This window comes from Pecten maximus, chromosome 1 (genome assembly GCF_902652985.1).
Source record: "Pecten maximus chromosome 1, xPecMax1.1, whole genome shotgun sequence".
Classification (NCBI taxonomy): domain Eukaryota; kingdom Metazoa; phylum Mollusca; class Bivalvia; order Pectinida; family Pectinidae; genus Pecten; species Pecten maximus.
The window spans coordinates 500045-527007 of NC_047015.1; the positions used below are offsets into that span (position 1 = coordinate 500045).

A 26963-nucleotide genomic window follows, 5' to 3' on the forward strand; every position below is an offset into this window, starting at 1 on the left:
GTTTATTGTAGCCCTCCAATAGAAGGGTAGCCTATGTATATTGTAGCCCTCCAATAGAAGGGTAACCTAGGTTTATTGTAGCTCTCCAATAGAAGGGTAGCCTAGGTATATTGTAGCCCTCCAATAGAAGGGTAACCTAGGTATATTGTAGCCCTCCAATAGAAGGGTAACCTAGGTTTATTGTAGTCCTACAATAGAAGGGTAGCCTAGGTTTATTGTAGCCCTCCAATAGAAGGGTAGCCTAGGTGTATTGTAGATCTCCAATAGAAGGGTAGCCTAGTTATATTGTAGCCCTCCAATAGAAGGGTAACCTAGGTTTATTGTAGCCCTCCAATAGAAGGGTAGCCTAAAAATATTGTAGCCCTCCAATAGAAGGGTAGCCTAGGTGTATTGTAGCTCTCCAATAGAAGGGAAGCCTAGTTATATTGTAGCCCTCCAATAGAAGGGTAGCCTAGGTATATTGTAGTCCTACAATAGAAGGGTAGCCTAGGTGTATTGTAGCCCTCCAATAGAAGGGTAGCCTAGTTATATTGTAGCCCTCCAATAGAAGGGTAGCCTAGGGGTATTGTAGCCCTCCAATAGAAGGGTAGCCTAGTTATATTGTAGCTCTCCAATAGAAGGGTAACCTAGGTTTATTGTAGCTCTCCAATAGAAGGGTAGCCTAGGTATATTGTAGTCCTACAATAGAAGGGTAGCCTAGGTATATTGTAGCCCTCCAATAGAAGGGTAGCCTAGGTATATTGTAGTCCTACAATAGAAGGGTAACCTAGGTATATTGTAGCCCTCCAATAGAAGGGTAGCCTAGGTATATTGTAGTCCTACAATAGAAGGGTAGCCTAGGTATATTGTAGCTCTCCAATAGAAGGGTAGCCTAGGTATATTGTAGTCCTACAATAGAAGGGTAGCCTAGGTATATTGTAGCTCTCCAATGGAAGGGTAGCCTAGGTATATTGTAGCATTCCAATAGAAGGGTAGCCTAGGTATATTGTAGCATTCCAATAGAAGGGTAGCCTAGGTATATTGTAGCATTCCAATAGAAGGGTAGCCTATGTATATTGTAGCCCTCCAATAGAAGGGTAACCTAGGTATATTGTAGCTCTCCAATAGAAGGGTAGCCTAGGTATATTGTAGTCCTACAATAGAAGGGTAGCCTAGGTATATTGTAGCTCTCCAATGGAAGGGTAGCCTAGGTATATTGTAGCCCTCCAATAGAAGGGTAACCTAGGTTTATTGTAGTCCTACAATAGAAGGGTAGCCTAGGTATATTGTAGCCCTCCAATAGAAGGGTAGCCTAGGTATATTGCAGCCTTCCAATAGAAGGGTAGCCTAGGTATACTATTGTCCTTCATTCCAATAGAAGGGTAGCCTAGGTATATTGTAGCTTAGTATATGCCATACCATGGCGTTCATCCGTCCGTCAACACAATTGACTTCTTCTTCTGAACCACTGATCAGAATTAAGCCAAATTTGGTAGGAAGCATCCATAGTTGGTTGGGATTCAAATCCCCCAAGGGGCCCGAGGGGAGGGGCCAAAAGGGGTCCATTCGGCAATATTGATATTAACGACTTCTTCTCTGGACCTAAGCAATGTATGACGTTGATATTTTAGTGGCTGGGATTCAAATTTATACCTATAGATATACCTCTACCCCCTCATCAATAAAATAGATTTGTCCAGGAGTCACATAGATATAGTTCTACCCCCTCATCAATAAAATAAATATGTACAGGAGTCACATAGATATACCTCTACCCTCTCATCAATAAAATAGATTTGTCCAGGAGTCACATAGATATAGCTCTACCCCCTCATCAATAAAATAGATATGTCCAGGAGTCACATAGATATACCTCTATCCCCTCATCAATAAAATAAACCTGTCCAGGAGTCACATAGATATACCTCTACCCCCTCATCAGTAAAATAAATCTGACCAGGAGTCACATAGATATACCTCTACCCCCTCATCAATAAAATAAACCTGTCCAGGAGTCACATAGATATAGCTCTACCCCCTCATCAATAAAATAGATATGTCCAGGAGTCACATAGATATACCTCTATCCCCTCATCAATAAAATAAATCTGTCCAGGAGTCACATAGATATACCTCTACCCCCTCATCAATAAAATAAACCTGACCAGGATCACATAGACATACCTCTACCACCTCATCAATAAAATAAATATGTACAGGAGTCACATAGATATACCTCTACCCCGTCATCAATAAAATAAACCTGTCCAGGAGTCACATAGATATACCTCTACCCCTTAATCTGTCCAGGTGTTCATAAGATATGTGTACCAGCTGCCAGCTTGATTGAAATTTGTTATGTGCAGCCTTTGACATTTAACCTTGACTGCAGGAAGACCACCAGAATTTGATCAGGTGTATAACATGATAGTATGATACTGTCATTGTGTGAATATAAACTAAATCTATCCAGGGGCTTATGAGATTAAATCTATCCAGGGGCTTATAAGATTGTGTCACCAAATTTTCACTAATACACCGAGGGATGCAGTAACACATGGATACACAGACAAGGTGATTGTTATAAGTGGGGTGTATGGCTTAGAACAATATTATTGACATTAGATTACTGGACAATGTCTTACATCTGTCGAGAAGCCTTCCACCAAGATGGCCACAAGCAGGTTGAAGAGAACATAGTTTCCGAAGGTCATCAGAGCTATGAAGTAAAGTGATGCCCAGGCAGACGTTGTCTCCATGCCATTATACAATACAGTATTCCAATCTTCTTGTGTTAGTACCTGGGTCACAATGGTAAATTAGTGTCTTACATACTGAACAATCAATGAGTTCGAAAACAAAATTTCCTTAAATTTTAGACATTAAGTACTTGAAAGATAAATTGACATTAAACTAAATGCTATGATAGGCCAATTTTATATGAAATATACTAGTAGTACTTATAATTAGTAAAGTAAAACAATATTCTTTTAAAGTAAAATAATCCAATTAGAAATTTGATAAGTGATCTAGGAATTGTCGACATGTTACCTATTGTGTTTGTTACATCTAATGTTTAGGCTAGAGCTGTTCACATACCTAATATGTGAGTATTCTAATACAGGTAGAGACAGCGATTATATACAATTCTTATACAGGTAGAGACAGCGATTATATACAATTCTTATACAGGTGGAGACAGCGATTATATACAATTCTAATACAGGTAGAGACAGCGATTATATACAATTCTTATACAGGTAGAGACAGCGATTATATACAATTCTAACACAGGTAGAGACAGCGATTATATACAATTCTTATACAGGTAGATCCAGCGATTATATACAATTCCAATAAATGTATATATAGCATTAATACAAATCTAATACAGGTATATATAGCATTAATACAAATCTAATACAGGTATATATAGCATTAATACAAATCTAATACAGGTATATATAGCATTAATACAAATCTAATACAGGTATATATAGCATTAATACAAATCTAATACAGGTATATATAGCCATTGAACAAATGTAATGCAGGTATACACAGAGATATAGGTAAACACTGATTGGTCAGTATAGTTACAGGTAAACACTGATTGGTCAGTATAGTTACAGGTAAACATTGATTGGTCAGTATAGTTACAGGTAAACACTGATTGGTCAGTATAGTTACAGGTAAACACTGATTGGTCAGTATAGTTACAGGTAAACATTGATTGGTCAGTATAGTTACAGGTAAACACTGATTGGTCAGCATAGTTACAGGTAAACACTGATTGGTCAGTATAGTTACAGGTAAACACTGATTGGTCAGTAAAGTTACAGGTAAACATTGATTGGTCAGTATAGTTACAGGTAACACTGATTGATTAGTATAATTACAGGTAAATACTGATTGATTAGTATAATTACAGGTAAATACTGATTGATTACTATGAATACAGGTAAACACTGATTGATTAGTATAATTACAGGTAAACACTGATTGATTAGTATAATTATAGGTAAATACTGATTGATTACTATGAATACAGGTAAACACTGAATGATTACTATGAATACAGGTAAACACTGATTGATTAGTATAGTTACAGGTAAACACTGGTTGGTCAGTATAGTTACAGGTAAACATTGATTGGTCAGTATAATTACAGACAAACACTTATTGGGCAGTTCAATTACAGGTAAACAGTGATTGATTAGTATAGTTACAGACAAACACTTATTGGGCAGTTTAATTACAGGTAAACACTGATCGGTCAGTATAATTACAGGTAAATACTGATTGGTCAGTATAATTACAGGTAAACACTGATTGGTCAGTATAATTACAGGTTAACACTGATCGGTCAGTATAATTACCGGTAAATACTGATTGGTCAGTATAATTACAGGTAAATACTGATTGATTACTATGAATACACTGGTAACACTGATTGATTAGTATAATTACAGGTAAATACTGATTGATTAGTTTATAAAATTACAGGTAAAATTTGCCATCCCCTTCATAACTTTTTGGGTTATTGTATTAAAAATAAGCATGAAGCTGTAATATTTGTTTTTTTCTATTACAATCTGATGTATTATAATGATAAGATACAAACATATCTATGAAATTTCTAAAAAAATTCTAATTAAACTCCAATGTCCTTTGATCTCTGATGAAAACGTCAATAATCAACATTTGCACAAAGATATATCCAATGGAAACATATCCATGGAATGACAATAACAAGAGATCCCAGAGGGATCTTGGCGGCCACCATTGAATGATCTTTATAGGTTTCATGTCAGATTGATCTTTTCTCTATTTTTCCCTTCCTCTTACTAATCTGTGTAAATTGAGAAACATCCCTCCAGTACTTTTCAATCAAGGGGAACCTATATATGAAATTTGAGATTTAGTGTTAATTGCTGTCTGTTGGCCACATTGTTTTTAGATTGGTCCCATAATGCAATATGAGGAATCAAGGGGAACCTACATATGAAATTTGAGAAAGATCCCTTCAGTACCTTCCGTAAAATAGTCATAACAAACTTCAATTGTCAAAATCCAAGATATGCTGCTTGTTGGCCATGTTGTTTTCAGATTGGTTCCAAAATGCAATATGCCCGACTGGTCTCAAAACGAAATATGCATAACCAGGGACCAAGGGGAACCTACAAATGAAATTTCAGAAAGATCCCTTCAGTACTTTTTGAGAAATAGCGATAACAAACTTCTGAGTGAATTGTCAAAATCCAAGATGGCTGCCTGTCGGCCATGTTGTTTTCCGACTGGTCCCAAAATGCAATATGCATAACCAGGGACCAAGGGGAACCTACATATAAGAAATTTCAGAAAGATCCCTTCAGTACTTTCTGAGAAATAGCGATAACAAACTTCAATTGTCAAAATCCAAGATGGCTGCCTGTCGGCCATGTTGTTTTCCGACTGGTCCCAAAATGCAATATGCATAACGAGGGACCAAGGGGAACCTAAATATATGAAATTTCAGAAAGATCCCTTCAGTACTTTCTGAGAAATAGCGATAACAAACTTCAATTGTCAAAATCCAAGAGGGCTGCCTGTCGGCCATGTTCTTTTCCGACTGGTCCCAAAATGAAATATGCATAACTAGGCACCAAGGGAAACCTACATATGAAATTTGAGAAAGATCCCTTCAGTACTTTCTAGGATATTGTGAAAGCAAGAATTGTTTACAGACGGACGACAGACCACAGACGCAAAGCGATTTGAATGGACAGATTTTTAGCCCACCATCATCATCTAAAAATCTGTCCATAAATGTGACCAGCTGAGTGCTGACTGAGTGTAACAATGGAATTATATGTTTGTACTGGTGACCTGTGACCAATCAACTGATAAACTAATCCTAGCCTTGATGCAAACAAACCGGTGTAATTTCATTGAAAATGTTAGCATATATGACTGCTTGAGCTATATAACAAAGATTAATGGCAAACTTTTATTTTTAGTGACCTTGGCCTTTAACTGATAACCCCAATATTCAAACTTGTCCAAGTACAGATAAGAGTAAAAAGTTCGTTACATCAAGTAAATACTGTATCAGAGCTACCGCCCCCCTCCCTCCCCAAATTTGATGAAAATGATACAGTATCTAAATTTTGACCAATCAGGGACCCCCATTCCCTTAGCAGCAGGGCAACAAAACCTATATAGTGCTATTTGGCATATCCTAATACCCCTATATACCAAATTTGATCAAAATCAGACAATATCTGAATTTTGACCAATCAGAGGTCGGCATTGTGTTGCCATGGTGATCACTTTGGAAACACCTAATGTGTCAAATAACCTGCTTTGTTTACGTACAACATTTGACCAAAGATGAATAAAATTGGCCAAATGATTTGAGTTTAAAGCTCTTTATCCAAAAACCTGTTAATTGTGACCGGTTACCATAGCAACCATATTTTGGAGAAAAAAGTTGCACGCACATCATTTGTATAAAATTTCATGGAAATTGGCCCATCGGTTTAGGAGGAGTGTGGACAAAATTGTTCTACAGAAAACATCTTTATAGTGGCCGGTTACCATAGCAACCATAATTTTGAGAGGAAAAAGTTGCCTGCACATCTACAAATGGTCCTTTATATTTGTATGAAGTTTCATTGAAATAGGCTCAGCGGTTTAGCCGGAGTTGTCTGGACAAAATTTTTCTACAGAAAACATGTTTATAGTAACTGGTTTCCATAGCAACCATAATTTTGAGGGAAAATAGGGTATAAAGATATGAATAATTACAGGTAAGCACTGACCATTAAGTATGATTACAGGTAAACACTGACCACTAAGTATGATCAAAGGTAAACACTGACCTCTAAGTGTAAACACAGGTAAAAACTAACCACTAAGTGTAAACACAGGTAAAAAATGACCAATTAGTACAAATACAGGTAAACACTGACCACTAAGTGTGATTACAAGTGAACACTGACCACTAAGTATGGTTACAGGTAAACATTGACCAGTAAATGTAATTACATGTAAACACTGACCACTAAGTGTGATTACAGGTAAACACTGACCACTAAGTGTGATTACAGGTAAACACTGACCACTAAGTGTGATTACAGGTAAACACTGACCACTAAGTGTAATTACATGTAAACACTGACCAATAAGTGTGATTACAGGTACACACTGACCACTAAGTGTGATTACAGGTAAACATTGACCACTAAGTGTAATTACATGTAAACACTGACCAATAAGTGTAATTACAGGTAAACACTGACCACTAAGTGTAATTACAAGTGAACACTGACCACTAAGTATAATTAAAGGTATAAACTGTCCACTAAGTGTAAATACAGGTAAATACTGACCACTAAGTGTAATCACAAGTGAACACTGACCAGTAAGTGTAATTACAGATAAATACTGACCAGTAAGTGTAATTACAGGTAAATACTGACCACTAAGTGTAATTACAAGTGAACACTGACCAGTAAGTGTAATTACAGGTAAATACTGACCAGTAAGTGTAATTACAGGTAAATACTGACCAATTAGTATTATTACAGGTAAACACTGACCAATTAGTATAATTACAGATAAATACAGATGGATACAGTATATGTGATGATATGTAATATGGATAAGAATCAAATATTCTGTAAGGCCACATCAAAGTAAGGTCTAAAATTCATTAGTATTATGTTGATGAAAAGTTTCTTCGAATATTTAAAAGTTTATTAAGTAGTAGGCAGCATATCTCATGATCAAGTCAAGAGGGTAACATTGTCTGTACCATGACAATGTCTAGAGGGTAACATTGTATGTACAATATGATTGACTCTACAGGGTAACATTGTATGTACCATGACAATGTCTAGAGGGTAACATTGTATGTACCATGACAATGTCTAGAGGGTAACATTGTATGTACCATATGATTGACTCTACAGGGTAACATTGTATGTACCATGACAATGTCTAGAGGGTAACATTGTATGTACCATGACAATGTCTAGAGGGTAACATTGTATGTACCATATGATTGACTCTACAGGGTAACATTGTATGTACCATGACAATGTCTAGAGGGTAACATTGTATGTACAATATGATTGACTCTACAGGGTAACATTGTATGTACCATATGATGAACTCTACAGGGTAACATTGTATGTACCATGGCCAACTATAGAAGGTATGTTGTATGTATCATAATTTGAATGACCAGACCCCAGGCTTGGTTAATGAAAAGAAGTTGTTTTAAGATTTTAGCCTTTTCAAACCATGTGCCCTTGAATGTAGGTCAAGGTCATTCATTTGAACAAAATCTTTTTGGAAGCCCTTCACCTCAGAATGCTACAGACCCAATATCAACTCTCTGGAACTCTTGGTTATTGAGAAGAAATCATTTAAAGATTTAAGCCTATTTGACCCCTTTGACCTTGAATATAGGTCAAGGTCATTCATTGAAAACCTTGGTAGCCCTCAACCCTAGCATGTTACAGACCTAATATCAAGTCACTGGGCCTCTTGGTTTTTTAGAAGAAATCATTCAACAATTTTTGCCTATTTGACCCCTGTGACTTTGAATGTTGGTCAAGGTCATTTATTTGAATGAAATTGATAGCCCTTCACCCAAACATGCTACAGACCTAATATCAAGTCCATAAGCACATTGGTTATTGAGAAGAAGTCATTTAAAGATTTTAGCCTATTTGACCATTGTGACCTTGAATGTAAGTCAAAGTCATTCATTTGAACGAAATTGGTAGCCCCTCACCCCAGCATGCTACAGACCCAATATCAAGTCACTGGGCCTCTTGGCTAATGAGAAGAAGCTGTTTTAAGATTTTACCCTTTTCAACCCATGTGACCTTGAATAGAAGTCAAAGTCATTCATTTGAGCAAACTTGGTAGCCCTTTATCCCAGCATGCTACAGACTTAATATCAACTCCCTGGGACTCTTGGATATTGAGAAGAAGTCCTTTAAAGATTTTAGCCTATTAAACCCCTGTGACCTTGAATGTAGGTCAATGTCATTCATTTGAACAAGCTTGGTAGCCATTAACCCCAGCATATGCTCAGACCCAATATCAAGTCCCTAGGTATATTGGTTATCGAGAAGAAGTCATTTAAAGATTTTAGCCTATTTGACCCATGTGACCTTGAATAAACTTGGCAGCCCTTCATCCAAGCATGCTACAGACCTTATATTAAAAGTTGTTTAAATGGAAAAGTCGAAGCAGGACAGACAGCCAGATGAAGGACGCCAAGCCACGGCATAAGCTCACTTGCCCTTTGGCAGACGACAGATGATAGACGACAAATGACAGACGATAGACAACAGACGAAAGACAGCCGGTGCTCTGTGTCATAAACTCATCTGCCAGGTGAGCTAATAACTCTATCAACTGTACATGAACAACCCTCAGTTATATATAAAAACATCCTAATAACCCTGATAAGCTGTATGTTAAATGTGTTAATAACCCTGATCAGCTGTTTGTATATAAAACATCCTACCAGCCCTGATCAGCTGCATGTAAAGCATTCAAATAAATCTGATCAGCTGTATGCAAAAATTCCTTATAACCCTGATCAGCTGTAGGTCTAACATAACCTTAGGGACATGTGACTGCATCAATGGGTGACATGTACTACTTTGATGTGGCCTTTTGTACGTGTTTACCTGAAAAACAGTCACCAAGGACCACAATAAGCTGTTAAAATTGGCTCGATCACAAACGCAGCGTAGGGCAGGGTTAGACTCATCCGCACAAGTGCAGGGGATTCCCTCGTCACGCCAACAAAACTTGCCACCAAACAAATTCATGCCCAGTACACTGCATGCACAAAACACAAAAAGCCATAGCAACACAAGTCTGTTAGAACCAAACAAAGAAGTTAGTACAAATCTATACATGTATCTGACGGAACTTAACACTCAAATTACTACAGATCTATACACATATCTGACGGAACTTAACACTCAAATACTACAGATCTATACACGAATGCAACAGAACTTAACACTCAAATTACTACAGATCTATACATTTTTGTTCATCTGATGGAACAAAGCTAATACCAACTTTTAAACTGAAAGCATGAATGACTAGAGACAAAACAACAAAACATGATTACCAAAGACTATTATTATAAATGACTAGCCAGTGAGACACCACAACTTTATCATGAAAGACTAGCCTGTGAGACACCATACCTTTATTTTAAATGACTAGCCAGTGAGACACCATACCTTTATTTTAAATGACTAGCCAGTGAGACACCACACCTTTATCATGAATGACTAGCCAGTGAGACACCACACCTTTATCATGAAAGACTAGCCTGTGAGACACCACACCTTTATCATGAATGACTAGCCAGTGAGACACCATACCTTTATTTTAAATGACTAGCCAGTGAGACACCATACCTTTATTATAAATGACTAGCCAGTGAGACACCACACCTTTATCATGAATGACTAGCCAGTGAGACACCATACCTTTATTATAAATGACTAGCCTGTGAGACACCATACCTTTATTATAAATGACTAGCCAGTGAGACACCACACCTTTATCATGAATGACTAGCGAGTGAGACAACACTCCTTTATCATAAATGACTAGCCAGTGAGACACCATACCTTTTTCATGAATGACTAGCCAGTGAGACACCACACCTTTATTTTAAATGACTAGCCAGTGAGACACCATACCTTTATCATAAATGACTAGCCAGTGAGACACCATACCTTTATTATAAATGACTAGCCAGTGAGACACCACTCCTTTATCATGAATGACTAGCCAGTGAGACACAATACCTTTATCATGAATGACTATCCAGTGAGACACCACACCTTTATAATAAATGACTAGCCTGTGAGACACCATACCTTTATTATTAATGACTAGCCAGTGAGACACCACACCTTTATCATGAATGACTAGACAGTGAGACACCACACCTTCATCATAAATGACTAGCCAGTGAGACACCATACCTTTATCATGAATGACTATCCAGTGAGACACCACACCTTTATAATAAATGACTAGCCTGTGAGACACCATACCTTTATTATTAATGACTAGCCAGTGAGACACCACACCTTTATCATGAATGACTAGACAGTGAGACACCACACCTTCATCATAAATGACTAGCCAGTGAGACACCACTCCTTTATCATAAATGACTAGCCAGTGAGACACCATACCTTTATTATAAATGACTAGCCAGTGAGACACCATACCTTTATTATAAATGACTAGACAGTGAGACACCACTCCTTTATTATAAATGACTAGCCTGTGAGACACCATACCTTTATCATAAATGACTATCCAGTGAGACACCACTCCTTTATCATAAATGACTATCCAGTGAGACACCACACCTTTATCATAAATGACTAGCTAGTGAGACACCATACCTTTATTATAAATGACTATCCAGTGAGACACCACACCTTTATCATAAATGACTAGCCTGTGAGACACCATACCTTTATCATGAATGACTAGCCAGTGAGACACCACACCTTTATCATGAATGACTAGCCAGTGAGACACCATACCTTTATTATAAATGACTAACCTGTGAGACACCATACCTTTATTATAAATGACTAGCCAGTGAGACACCACACCTTTATCATGAATGACTACCAGTGAGACATCACTCCTTTATCATAAATGACTAGCCAGTGAGACACCATACCTTTATCATGAATGACTAGCCAGTGAGACACCACACCTTTATTATAAATGACTAGCCAGTGAGACACCATACCTTTATCATAAATGACTATCCAGTGAGACACCATACCTTTATCATATATAACTATCCAGTGAGACACCACACCTTTATTATAAATGACTAGCCTGTGAGACACCATACCTTTATTATTAATGACTAGACAGTGAGACACCACTCCTTTATCATGAATGACTAGCCAGTGAGACACCACACCTTTATTATTAATGACTAGACAGTGAGACACCATACCTTTATCATAAATGACTATCCAGTGAGACACCACACCTTTATTATAAATGACTAGCCAGTGAGACACCACACCTTTATCATAAATGACTAGCCAGTGAGACACCATACCTTTATTATAAATGACTAGCCAGTGAGACACCATACCTTTATTATAAATGACTAGACAGTGAGACACCACTCCTTTATTGTAAATGACTAGCCAGTGAGACACCATACCTTTATTATAAATGACTAGCCAGTGAGACACCATACCTTTATCATAAATGACTAGCCAGTGAGACACCATACCTTTATCATAAATGACTATCCAGTGAGACACCACACCTTTATTATAAATGACTAGCCTGTGAGACACCATACCTTTATTATTAATGACTAGCCAGTGAGACACCATACCTTTATTATAAATGACTATCCAGTGAGACACCAAACCTTTATCATAAATGACTATCCAGTGAGACACCACACCTTTATCATAAATGACTATCCAGTGAGACACCACACCTTTATTATAAATGACTAGCCAGTGAGACACCATACCTTTATCATAAATGACTAGCCAGTGAGACACCAAACCTTTGCAACAACACTGTCCTTAGCTAGCCAAATACAATTGACTGTCCACTGAGTGGCATTCTGCCTAAAGATAAATCAGTCAAGTTTGTGTAAAAAACCCAGGTAACATACATCATCAATAAACCATATAGAAACTCACAGATCAAAAAACCCAGGTAACTTACCTCATCAATTAACCATACAGAAACCCTATAGAAACTCACAGACCAAAAAGATATACACAGCTTTGTGACTAGGGACGAACACAAATGATCGTAGAAGACACCATTGTGACTATGGACGAACACAAATGATGGAATGAAGACACCATTGTGACTATGGACAAACACAAATGATGGAATGAAGACACCATTGTGACTATGGACGAACAGAAATGATGAGATGAAGACAGAACTGCTGGACAAATACAAAGAAAGTATGAAGAAAGCATTGCAGCTTTGGACAAATTCAAAAGATGAAATGAAGACAGAAGACAGAATTGTGAATGAAGACAAATACAAAAGAAAGAATGAAGACAGATCTGCTACTATGGACAAATAAAAAAGATGGTGAATAAAAGAAAAGAGTAAATAACACTTTAGAATCAGTAGATAATAACAAGCATACTAAAGCAATACATGTCCTCTACCACCCCGTGCTAACCATCACAGTCCTATACAATACATGTCCCCTACCAGCCCGTGCTAACCATCACAGTCCTATACAATACATGTCCTCTACCACCCCATGCTAGCCATCACAGTCCTATACAATACATGTCCTCTACCACCCAGTGCTAGTCTTCACAGTCCTATACAATACATGTCCTCTACCACCCCGTGCTAGCCATCACAGTCCTATACAATACATGTCCTCTACCACCCCTACTAGCCATCACAGTCCTATACAATACATGTCCTCTACCACCGCGTGCTAGCCATCACAGTCCTATACAATACATGTCCTCTACCACCCCGTGCTAGCCATCACAGTCCTATACAATACATGTCCTCTACCACCCCGTGCTAGCCATCACAGTCCTATACAATACATGTCCTTTACCACCCCGTGCTAGCCATCAGTCCTATACAATACATGTCCTCTACCACCCCATGCTAGCCATCACAGTCCTATACAATACATGTCCTCTACCACCCCGTGCTAGCCATCAGTCCTATACCATACATGTCCTCTACCACCCCATGCTAGCCATCACAGTCCTATACAATACATGTCCTCTACCACCCCGTGCTAGCCATCAGTCCTATACAATACATGTCCTCTACCACCCCGTGCTAGCCATCACAGTCCTATACAATACATGTCCTCTACCACCCCGTGCTAGCCATCACAGTCCTATACAATACATGTCCTCTACCACCCCGTGCTAGCCATCAGTCCTATACAATACATGTCCTCTACCACCCCGTACTAGCCATCACAGTCCTATACAATACATGTCCCCTACCACCCCGTGCTAGCCATCACAGTCCTATACAATACATGTCCCCTACCACCCCGTGCTAGCCATCACAGTCCTATACAATACATGTCCCCTACCACCCCGTGCTAACCATCACAGTCCTATACAATACATGTCCTCTACCACCCCGTACTAGCCATCACAGTCCTATACAATACATGTCCTCTACCACCCCGTGCTAGCCATCACAGTCCTATACAATACATGTCCTCTACCACCCCGTGCTAGCCATCACAGTCCTATACAATACATGTCCTCTACCACCCCGTGCTAGCCATCAGTCCTATACAATACATGTCCTCTACCACCCCGTGCTAGCCATCACAGTCCTATACAATACATGTCCTCTACCACCCCGTGCTAGCCATCACAGTCCTATACAATACATGTCCCCTACCAACCCGTGCTAGCCATCACAGTCCTATACAATACATGTCCTCTACCACCCCTACTAGCCATCACAGTCCTATACAATACATGTCCCCTACCACCCCGTGCTAGCCATCACAGTCCTATACAATACATGTCCCCTACCACCCCGTGCTAGCCATCACAGTTCTATACAATACATGTCTCCTACCACCCCGTGCTAGCCATCACAGTCCTATACAATACATGTCCTCTACTACCCCTACTAGCCATCACAGTCCTATACAATACATGTCCTCTACCACCCCGTGCTAGCCATCACAGTCCTATACAATACATGTCCCCTACCACCCCATGCTAGCCATCACAGTTCTATACAATACATGTCCTCTACCACCCCGTGCTAGCCATCACAGTCCTATACAATACATGTCCTCTACCACCCCGTGCTAGCCATCACAGTCCTATACAATACATGTCCCCTACCACCCCGTGCTAGCCATCAGTCCTATACAATACATGTCCTCTACCACCCCTACTAGCCATCACAGTCTTATACAATACATGTCTCCTACCACCCCGTGCTAGCCATCACAGTCCTATACAATACATGTCCTCTACCACCCCGTGCTAGCCATCACAGTCCTATACAATACATGTCCTCTACCACCCCATGCTAGCCATCACAGTCCTATACAATACATGTCCTCTACCACCCCGTGCTAGCCATCAGTCCTATACAATACATGTCCTCTACCACCCCATGCTAGCCATCACAGTCCTATACAATACATGTCCTCTACCACCCCATGCTAGCCATCAGTCCTATACAATACATGTCCTCTACCACCCCATGCTAGCCATCACAGTCCTATACAATACATGTCCTCTACCACCCCGTGCTAGCCATCAGTCCTATACAATACATGTCCTCTACCACCCTGTGCTAGCCATCACAGTCCTATACAATACATGTCCTCTACAACCCCGTGCTAGCCATCAGTCCTATACAATACATGTCCCCTACCACCCCGTACTAGCCATCACAGTCCTATACAATACATGTCCTCTACCACCCCGTGCTAGCCATCACAGTCCTATACAATACATGTCCTCTACCACCCCTACTAGCCATCACAGTCCTATACAATACATGTCCCCTACCACCCCGTGCTAGCCATCACAGTCCTATACAATACATGTCCTCTACCACCCCGTGCTAGTCATCACAGTCCTATACAATACATGTCCCCTACCACCCCGTGCTAGTCATCACAGTCCTATACAATACATGTCCTCTACCACCCCGTGCTAGCCATCACAGTCCTATACAATACATGTCCTCTACCACCCCGTGCTAGTCATCACAGTCCTATACAATACATGTCCCCTACCATCCCTACTAGCCATCACAGTCCTATACAATACATGTCCTCTACCACCCCGTGCTAGCCATCACAGTCCTATACAATACATGTCCTCTACCACCCCGTGCTAGCCATCACAGTCCTATACAATACATGTCCTCTACCACCCCGTGCTAGCCATCACAGTCCTATACAATACATGTCCCCTACCACCCCGTGCTAGCCATCACAGTTCTATACAATACATGTTCTCTACCACCCCGTGCTAGCCATCACAGTCCTATACAATACATGTCCTCTACCACCCCGTGCTAGCCATCACAGTCCTATACAATACATGTCCTCTACAACCCCGTGCTAGCCATCAGTCCTATACAATACATGTCCCCTACCACCCCGTACTAGCCATCACAGTCCTATACAATACATGTCCTCTACCACCCCATGCTAGCCATCACAGTCCTATACAATACATGTCCTCTACCACCCCGTGCTAGCCATCACAGTCCTATACAATACATGTCCTCTACCACCCCGTGCTAGCCATCACAGTCCTATACAATACATGTCCCCTACCACCCCGTGCTAGCCATCACAGTCCTATACAATACATGTCCACTACCACCCCGTGCTAGCCATCACAGTCCTATACAATACCACCCCGTGCTAGCCATCACAGTCCTATACAATACATGTCCCCTACCACCCCGTGCTAACCATCACAGTCCTATACAATACATGTCCCCTACCAGATGCATGCTATATGTACCTCAAAGTGTAACAATATATGTCTGTTGAATGCTACATGTACCTCAGAGGGTAACAATATATGTCTGTTGAATGCTACATGTACCTCAGAGTGTAACAATATATGTCTGTTGAATGCTACATGTACCTCAAAGTGTAACAATATATGTCTGTTGAATGCTACATGTACCTCAAAGTGTAACAATATATGTCTGGTGAATGCTATATGTACCTCAGAGTGTAACAATATATGTCTGTTGAATGCTACATGTACCCCAAAGTGTAACAATATATGTCTGTTGAATGCTACATGTACCTCAAAGTGTAACAATATATGTCTGTTGAATGCTATATGTACCCCAAAGTGTAACAATATATGCCTGTTGAATGCTATATGTACATCAGAGTGTAACAATATATGTCTGTTGAATGCTACATGTACCTCAGAGTGTAACAATATATGTCTGTTGAATGCTATATGTACCTCAAAGTGTAACAATATATGTCTGTTGAATGCTACATGTACCTCAGAGTGTAACAATATATGTCTGTTGAATGCTACATGTACCTCAAAGTGTAACAATATATGTCTGTTGAAAGCTATATGTAACCCAAAGTGTAACAATATATGTCTGTTGAATGCTACATGTACCCCAAAGTGTAACAATATATGTCTGTTGAATGCTATATGTACCTCAGAGTGTAACAATATATGTCTGTTGAATGCTACATGTACCTCAAAGTGTAACAATATATGTCTGTTGAATGCTACATGTACCTCAGAGTGTAACAATATATGTCTGTTGAAAGCTATATGTAACCCAAAGTGTAACAATATATGTCTGTTGAATGCTACATGTACCCCAAAGTGTAACAATATATGTCTGTTGAATGCTACATGTACCTCAGAGTGTAACAATATATGTCTGTTGAATGCTCCATGTACCCCAAAGTGTAACAATATATGTCTGTTGAATGCTACATGTACCCCAAAGTGTAACAATATATGTCTGTTGAATGCTATATGTACCTCAGAGTGTAACAATATATGTCTGTTGAATGCTCCATGTACCCCAAAGTGTAACAATATATGTCTGTTGAATGGTATATGTACCTCAGAGTGTAACAATATATGTCTGTTGAATGCTACATGTACCTCAAAGTGTAACAATATATGTCTGTTGAATGCTACATGTACCTCAAAGTGTAACAATATATGTCTGTTGAATGCTATATGTACCTCAGAGTGTAACAATATATGTCTGTTGAATGCTACATGTACCCCAAAGTGTAACAATATATGTCTGTTGAATGCTACATGTACCTCAAAGTGTAACAATATATGTCTGTTGAATGCTGTATGTAACCCAAAGTGTAACAATATATGTCTGTTGAATGCTGCATGTAACCCAAAGTGTAACAATATATGTCTGTTGAATGCTACATGTACCTCAAAGTGTAACAATATATGTCTGTTGAATGCTGTATGTACCTCAGAGTGTAACAATATATGTCTGTTGAATGCTACATGTACCCCAGAGTGTAACAATATATGTCTGTTGAATGCTATATGTACCTCAAAGTGTAACAATATATGTCTGTTGAAAGCTATATGTAACCCAAAGTGTAACAATATATGTCTGTTGAATGCTATATGTACCTCAGAGTGTAACAATATATGTCTGTTGAATGCTACATGTACCCCAAAGTGTAACAATATATGTCTGTTGAATGCTACATATACCTCAGAGTGTAACAATATATGTCTGTTGAATGCTACATATACCTCAGAGTATAACAAATTGTGTTGGCAGTCTGTCTTCGGCCATGGTATATTTCACAGGAGTAGAACAATAAGGAAATAAGACAAATGTAGGAGTATCTTGATACAGAGGACCTAGATTGGTAGAGCTTACAGCAGAGCTGATACAGTAAGGCAGTAGCCTCCATATTGACAGGGATGTGATGGGAGCCTCCATATTGACAGGGATGTGATGGGAGGATGTTCCTGAAAGGTGAAGTAAATGTTGAATAACCTTTCTTCAGAAGAAACATCATCTGACATCTTCTAGTAGAGATTTGACAGGTTGGAAGTCACATCAGCCAGAGTCAACAAACAGGGAAAAATAGAGGTTGTATGTGATATTGAACCCAAAGGCTTCCTCAAACTTTTCTGAAACTTGCTGGGCAAACCAAAGTCAAAATTAAGATTATTCTGCATTGAAAAATGACACAGCTAAAATTTGGACAGGCATTTTGTTAGATATAATTATTTTGTCTGTATTTCCCGCAGATTAATGTTAGATAAAGAAGTATTATTTTGTCAGTATATATTTCCCTCAGTATTATATTTGATAAAGAAGTAGATAATCTACTATTTTGTCAGTATTTCCCTAAGTATTATTTTAGATAAAGAAGTATTATTTTGTCAGTATATATTTCCCTAAGTATTATTTTAGATAAAGAAGTACTATTTTGTCAGTATTTCCCTCAGTATTATATTAGATAAAGAAGTACTATTTTGTCAGTATTTCCCTCAGTATTATATTTGATAAAGAAGTACTATTTTGTCAGTATTTCCCTCAGTATTATATTAGATAAAGAAGTACTATTTTGTCAGTATTTCCTTTAATATTATGTCATATAAAGAAGAATTATTTTGTCAGTATATCCCTAAATATTATGTTGGATAAAGAAGTATAATTTTATCAGTATTTCCCTAACTATAATGTTAGATAAAGAAGAATTATTTTGTCAGTATTTCCCTCAGTGTTGTTATAGATAAAGAACAATTATTTTGTCAGTATTTTCCTCAATATGTTAGATAAAGAAGTATTATTTTGTCAGTATTTTCCTCAATAATATATATATATTGTAAGATAAAGAAGTATTATTTCGTTTTGATTAAGTTTTGTTGATTTTTTTTTTGCATAATTTAAACTACCAAATGACCACAGCAATCCTAATGAGATTGATAACACTATGATATATCTTTGGTGGCTCGTTAGGGCCAAATATCAAATCTTGCATCCTGGTCTCTCAACTTGAGGTCGAAAATGCAAGAATGCGAAAATGCGACAGTGAGGGAGCGAAAATGGGAAAATGCAAAAGAGCGAGAATGCGAAAACTCGATGGCGAGAATATGAAAAAGCTTCAGCGAAAACATGTGATTAATTCGCTACCGAGGTGTTGCGTTTTTGCTTCTCGCATTTTCGACCTTATGTCAAAAACACGAGATTAGGCCTGAATGGTTGTCCTCTCTTTCTCCCTCCCTCTCAAAAGGAATTTCGCTTATTTTCTGCATTCTCGCGTTTTTGCTCTTTCGCATTCTCACGTTTTCACTCCTTTGCCATCACTTTTTTGCATTCTCATGCTTTGGACCTAAAGTCGAGAGTGCGAGAATGCAAGATATGCTATTTGACCCTAACGAGACACCATATATATTATATGTTAGCAACAGGGATCAAAACAAAAAAGTCAACTAGAAGCAACATCTTAGTAGATGATATCAGCCAGTCCTCAATACCAAGAACAGGGGATGTAACGAGAATATCTGTGAGGTGATATCTTCAGAACCCAACTAGAAAAGGGAGGTAAAATGTAATAGCTGTGATTGATATACTCTACTTTTGAAGGGAGGTGAATGTAATAGCTGTGATCAGCTGTTTTGTGTTGGGGACAGCAGGGAAATACTTTACAGCTTGACAAACGCAGATGATGAGTGGCACAGTAACCTACAAGACGGCACAGACAGATCTATATATAGACGGAGAGACGTGCAGGTGTTAGTATACACTGGGGTATCTGGTCACACACTAAAGCAGGATCTGCCCACAATCTAGTGACAACTGAGTACCTGAAACACTGTAATAATGGCCCACAGAAGGGAATCAAAGTTCTTGCGATTACGGTACTTGCGACCATTCACTTTGCGCCAGAACTTACACCCAAATAAGTTCATTCCCAGGATGCTAATGGAAGGGAATGGTGATAAGTTAGATCACTAATCAATAGCACAGAACCAGAAAGCAGAAAAGGTACTGCACACACCAGTTAGAAATAAGAACTGAAACTTCTACAATATTGTACAGGAAACGAAATTCAGAAATAGAATATTAATAAAAGCTGTCAAGATTATGTATATCTAGAAGCTAATTTAAGTGATAAGAAAAAAAACCATCAATTAATTACCTATTTATAGAACTGCATAAGCACATCAAGTCTATAACTCCTCACATACTTAAATTTTTTTTCATCAAAAGGATAACCATTCCCAATACGACAGTACTATCAATATTGGGCGGCTCTCAATACAATAGTACTATCAATATTGGACGGCTCTCAATACAACAGTACTATCAATATTGGGCGGCTCTCAATACAACAGTACTATCAATATTGGGCGGCTCCCAATACAACAGTACTATCAATATTGGGCCGTTCCCAATACAACAGTACTATCAATATTGGGCGGCTCCCAATACGAGAGTACTATCAATATTGGACCATTCCTAATACAACAGTACTATCAATATTGGGCGGCTCTCAATACAACAGTACTATCGATATTGGGCCATTCCCAATACAACAGTACTATCAATATTGGGCGGCTCCCAATACAACAGTGCTATCAATATTGGGCGGCTCTCAATACAACAGTACTATCAATATTGGGCGGCTCTCAATACAACAGTACTATCAATATTGGGCCATTCCTAATACAACAGTACTATCAATATTGGGCGGCTCTCAATACAACAGTACTATCAATATTGGGCCATTCCCAATACAACAGTACTATCAATATTGGGCGGCTCTCAATACAACAGTACTATCAATATTGGGCCATTCCTAATACAACAGTACTATCAATATTGGGCGGCTCTCAATACAACAGTACTATCAATATTGGGCGGCTCCCAATACAACAGTACTATCAATATTGGGCGGCTCCCAATACAACAGTACTATCAATATTGGGCGGCTCTCAATACAGTACTATCAATATTGGGCGGCTCTCAATACAACAGTACTATCAATATTGGGCGGCTCTCAATACAACAGTACTATCAATATTGGGCCATTCTTAATACAACAGTACTATTGATATTGGGCCATTCCCAATACAACAGTACTATCAATATTGGGCGGCTCCCAATACAACAGTACTATCAATATTGGGCGGCTCCCAATACAACAGTACTATCAATATTGGGCAGCTCTCAATACAGCAGTTCTATCAATATTGGGCGGCTCTCAATACAGCAGTACTATCAATATTGGGCGGCTCCCAATACAACAGTACTATCTATATTGGGCGGCTCCCAATACAACAGTACTATCAATATTGGGCGGCTCCCAATACAACAGTACTATCAATATTGGGTGGCTCCCAATACAACAGTACTATCAATATTGGGCAGCTCCCAATACAACAGTACTATTGATATTGGGCCATTCCCAATACAACAGTACTATCAATATTGGGCGGCTCCCAATACAACAGTACTATCAATATTGGGCGGCTCCCAATACAACAGTACTATCAATATTGGGCAGCTCTCAATACAGCAGTTCTATCAATATTGGGCGGCTCTCAATACAGCAGTACTATCAATATTGGGCGGCTCCCAATACAACAGTACTATCTATATTGGGCGGCTCCCAATACAACAGTACTATCAATATTGGGCGGCTCCCAATACAACAGTACTATCAATATTGGGTGGCTCCCAATACAACAGTACTATCAATATTGGGCAGCTCCCAATACAACAGTACTATCAATATTGGGCCATTCCCAATACAACAGTACTATCAATATTGGGCGTCTCCCAATACAACAGTATTATCAATATTGGGCAGCTCCCAATACAACAGTACTATCAATATTGGGCCATTCCCAATACAACAGTACTATCAATATTGGGCGGCTCCCAATACAACAGTACTATCAATATTGGACCATTCCCAATACAACAGTACTATCAATATTGGGCCATTCCCAATACAACAGTACTATCAATATTGGGTGGCTCTCAATACAACAGTACTATCAATATTGGGCGGCCCTCAATACAACAGTACTATCAATATTGGGCGGCTCTCAATACAGTACTATCAATATTGGGCAGCTCCCAATACAACAGTACTATCAATATTGGGCTGCTCTCAATACAACAGTACAATATAGGGCAATAATTATTTTTCCAAATGATTCAACATATTGATGACTTCTCTTTACAATATTTGTTGCTTGTATGGACAAACTGGCTACATGTTTTTCATGTCAAACAATAAACAATACCTTTGCTGGAAACTACATATTTTAAAATACAAAGAGATACATTGGTTATACCATACATGAGCTTTTCATCAATTATTTTATTGTCTAATTATGCATTAACCATTAAACACATGTAGTCCCTATGAAACCATCTATGAGTATTCAATAAGGGAATTAGTATTCATATATTTTCTACATTGTGAATTATATAAGAAAAAAGTCTCTTTTCATACTTTCAAGTGCATATTAATGAACTAGATTTTCGTATAAATGAAACAATACAGTATAATGACTGTAAAAACAAATACCTGAAGATGAAGATAAACAAGACAAGTAGAGCAAAGAATGTGGCGACGTTGTCCATGGTCCTAAGCATGACTACCAACTGACGACGCAGCGCTGGCATAAAACGTACCAGTTTTAGAATACGTAGCAGACGGAATGTTCGTAGCACAGACAGCCCACTGTTTTCATCTTCCTGTAGAAGTTCTATAATACTGTAATACAGAAAAATCAAAGTGTCAAGGCCATTCAAAAGTGATGAGGGATTGAAATACAGGAGAAAAGCCAAATAAGAAGACATTCCTGAATATATGTTACTGGTGATTACCTAGAACGAATATTCATACCCTGCCTACACTGCTCTCGGACAATTTCTGACGACAACCATCGCCAGGGTTACGTTATCACAGCTACATGATTACCCTATGTCACTTAAAGGAATTTTATTTATATGTATTTAAAAAAGGCTGTTGTTCCATTAAAGCTGTGATGAATGGTGAATTGGCATACTATGATTGAGTTTAATTCTGAGATCGATTTATCAGCGATGTCCGTCATATTTCTTGATAAACCACATCACAATTCCCTATGTATAAGATTCCTGTGAATTACTCTCCCATTATATTTTGGTTCCAAAGTTTTTAAATTGTCCTTAATTTTACTGCTTTTTCTCTCTGTGTAATAACTGATCTGTATCCTGATTAGAGATCGGACAACTTTCGTTAGAAGAAACTCATCTCGGAAATTTAATTTGTTCCCGATGAATTGGCCTACCTTATCTGTTCCGGTGACTTATTGAATCGCACATTCATGTGATATGCTTTGTGCAAGCATTTCACTATCGACTGATTTAAAACATGCAGCCTCTTTATTACTATCAGAATCTCTGTTGTGGAAACAAGCTAACGTTAGGTTTCACCTCATAATCACTTCAACCAACTCAACCAGCACGGCCATTTTTGTGGTCTATTTCTCGGAAATGATAAACTAACCGGAAGTATTATACTTTCATTTTAAGTATCGAACGTAAAAACAACACTTATCGATTTCCAATTGGTAAATCCGAGGCTAAAAACTATATTTTTTTCAACCCGAGAGCTCGACGTGACTTTCCAATGTCGCATGAACTAGAGTGTATAGGAGTTAACTCCTCTTGCACAAACCAAGAAGCAAGCGTTTGGAATACTCTAGGATAAAACAGGTCATTATGTATGATTTTAACTAATTTTCTTTTGTTCATTTATCTTTAACTGATGTCTTCAAACAGCGTGAATCATATTACTTAATCACAAGCAAATACTTGGCGGAAGGAGACAAGATTGTCTAGTGTGTTGTTAGCGTTTTTTGGGGAAAATTATTTCCTGTCCCATCCTGAACTCATTGGGATTTATCATAGAAATAAGCGACATTCCTCTGAGAGTTCCGAATGAATTTGTTCTAACAAACTTTAGCGAGTGCCACCAGCTACAATTGAGAAAGGCATTATTGACTTTGATGCGAGTAAATCTTGTTGACAGATATGACCAGTGTTTGATCATGAATTGTCGTATCCTAGTTGTAATGACAAAATTAACTGACCGTGTCAAATGAAGCCACCTAGGCACAGTTGTAATGTACGTAATACACCGACACGCATAGTGACCACGACTCCTCTCTCACAAAGCCCCAGGCCAGGGCAAAACAAAAATTTGTTTTGGCCCTGGGGTGGGGATTTGGTGGGTTGGGGTCAGAAACATTGAAAATGACATCCCCTGGGTCCTCTTATCATATCTTCACAATTTCAGATTGATAAAGTCAAAATTAAAGATTTTTGGTAGGGGGGTACTTTTTATGCAAGGGGGGTACGTTTTGGTAGGGATATAAAAAGTATCCGGGTACTTTTTATGCAGAATAAATAGTATCCGGATACTTATTATGCAGGAGGTATATATTATGCATGACACCGGGCCAGGGTTGAAGTGTCAGAGTTTTGAGAGATGACTGCTGAAGTTTGGGATAAATTTACTCTTGATTTTGGAAATAATACCATATCAAGATTTTGGGGAAATTTTAATTGTTTTCCAGGGCTATCCAGCGTAATCCAGGATGGTTGACACCTTTGATCCCAAACAATTTTGTATACAGTTATATGGTAGCAATATGAAAATAGCATCATTTAGCTTGTTCATCATTCCCATGCAGCAATTTTGTATACTGTAATGATAATTGGTTTTCTGTTGGAGTTATCTCCCTTTACATACATTTGTTAAGCGCTGTTTTATCTTATTGATTAACAGATGATTACTAATTAATGATTGGTTATTATAAATTCAAGATGATTCCTAATCATACTTTTATTGATTAGACAGATTATATACCATATGATTATGTCTGTATATAAAGAGAATACTTGGTTAGAGCACAAGTGCAATCAATGATTACGAAAGCTCACCGGCGGCAGCAATCACACTATGCAATCATTTTTTATGTATGTATAAGCATGTCATTTTGAAATTGTACGTCACATAATATCGCTCCTAGACCTCTAATGGATGTATAAACCAAAGAAGAAGGGTGTGGACTTAGAAGCTTTCCAAAACTTACCCCCAAAATCTTTAAAGTGGGTTTTGGTGCAAAAGAAATAAGTCCACAAAATTGTAAAATGCAAAATAAATCACAAATTTTTGCTGCATGATTTTGCTATAACATCACTTCTAGACCTTTAATGAATGTATAAACCAAATCAGAAGGGTGCGAGGTGTTTACTTTTGGACTTAGAAGCTTTCCAAAAACTGATCCCAAAAACTTTAAAGTGGGGGTGGGACGTGGACGCGGATGCCGGGGGTACAGCATTAGCTCATCGTAACCAGCGAGCTAAAAATGCGTAATATGCAAATGAATGGTACTGCTGGCTCGTGGAATAGTCTGACAGGCTTAGCCAGCTAAGGCCTACCTTTTTTACATCGACATGGAGATACTTGTCTTTTCCTTCCATATCAGATGTTTTAGGGATAATAAAATGTGGTATTGCTCTCCAGCAAAGCCCCATCCTACCCCATTCCCCCTTAGTTAGTGTGCTAGACTCGCTTATAACAGTGGCCATAGTAAAGTGACCCCCCCCCCACCCCCCCCCCAACCCTTCCTCCTCCTTACATGATCACATCAAAATCATTTATCTTAGACCAATTTAGTTTTGTCATAATGTATAGATTAATGAATGGAGATTTACTGAAAAATACTCTGTGAAAAAAGATCAATCAGCAAAAAAAAAACAAGAGACCCCAGAGGGATCTTGGCGCCCACCATTGAATGATCTTCATAGGTTCCATATCAGATTGATCTTTTCTCTACTTTCCCCTTCCTCTAAGTCTTACTAATCTGTGTAAATTCAGAAACAGCCCTCTATAGCTAGTACTTTTCAAACAAGGGGAACCTATATATAAAATTTAAGATTTAGCGATAATGGCTGTCTGTCGACCATGTTGTTTTTGGATTGGTCCCAATATGCAAAACTAGGTACTGAGGGGAACCTACATATGAAATTTGAGAAAGATCCCTTCAGTACTTTCGGAGAAATAGCGATAACAAACTTCAATTGTCAAAATCCAAGATGGCTGCCTGTCGGCCATGTTGTTTTCTGATTAGTCTCAAAATGCAATATGCATAACAAGGCACCAAGAGGAACCTACATATGAAATTTGAGGAAGATCCCTTCCGTACTTTCTCAGAAATAGCGATAACAAACTTCAATTGTCAAAATCCAAGATGGCTGCCTGTCGGTCATGTTGTTTTCCAATTGGTCTCAAAATGCAATATGCATAACTAGGCACCAAGAGGAACCTACATATGAAATTTGAGAAAGATCCCTTCAGTACTTTCTCAGAAATA

The 26963-nt window shown here is 38.5% G+C and overlaps 1 protein-coding gene across 1 annotated transcript in view; it reads right to left on the reverse strand.

Annotated features, from left to right (window-relative positions):
• Positions 1–26963, reverse strand: part of LOC117321769 (voltage-dependent T-type calcium channel subunit alpha-1I-like) — a gene marked incomplete in the record, with an annotated part of 230926 nt that overhangs the window by 96558 nt on the left and 107405 nt on the right. Inside the window, 3 exon segments of the mRNA XM_033876300.1 lie at positions 2625–2780; positions 20385–20499; positions 23123–23311. Coding sequence (XP_033732191.1) covers positions 2625–2780; positions 20385–20499; positions 23123–23311 — 460 coding nt within the window.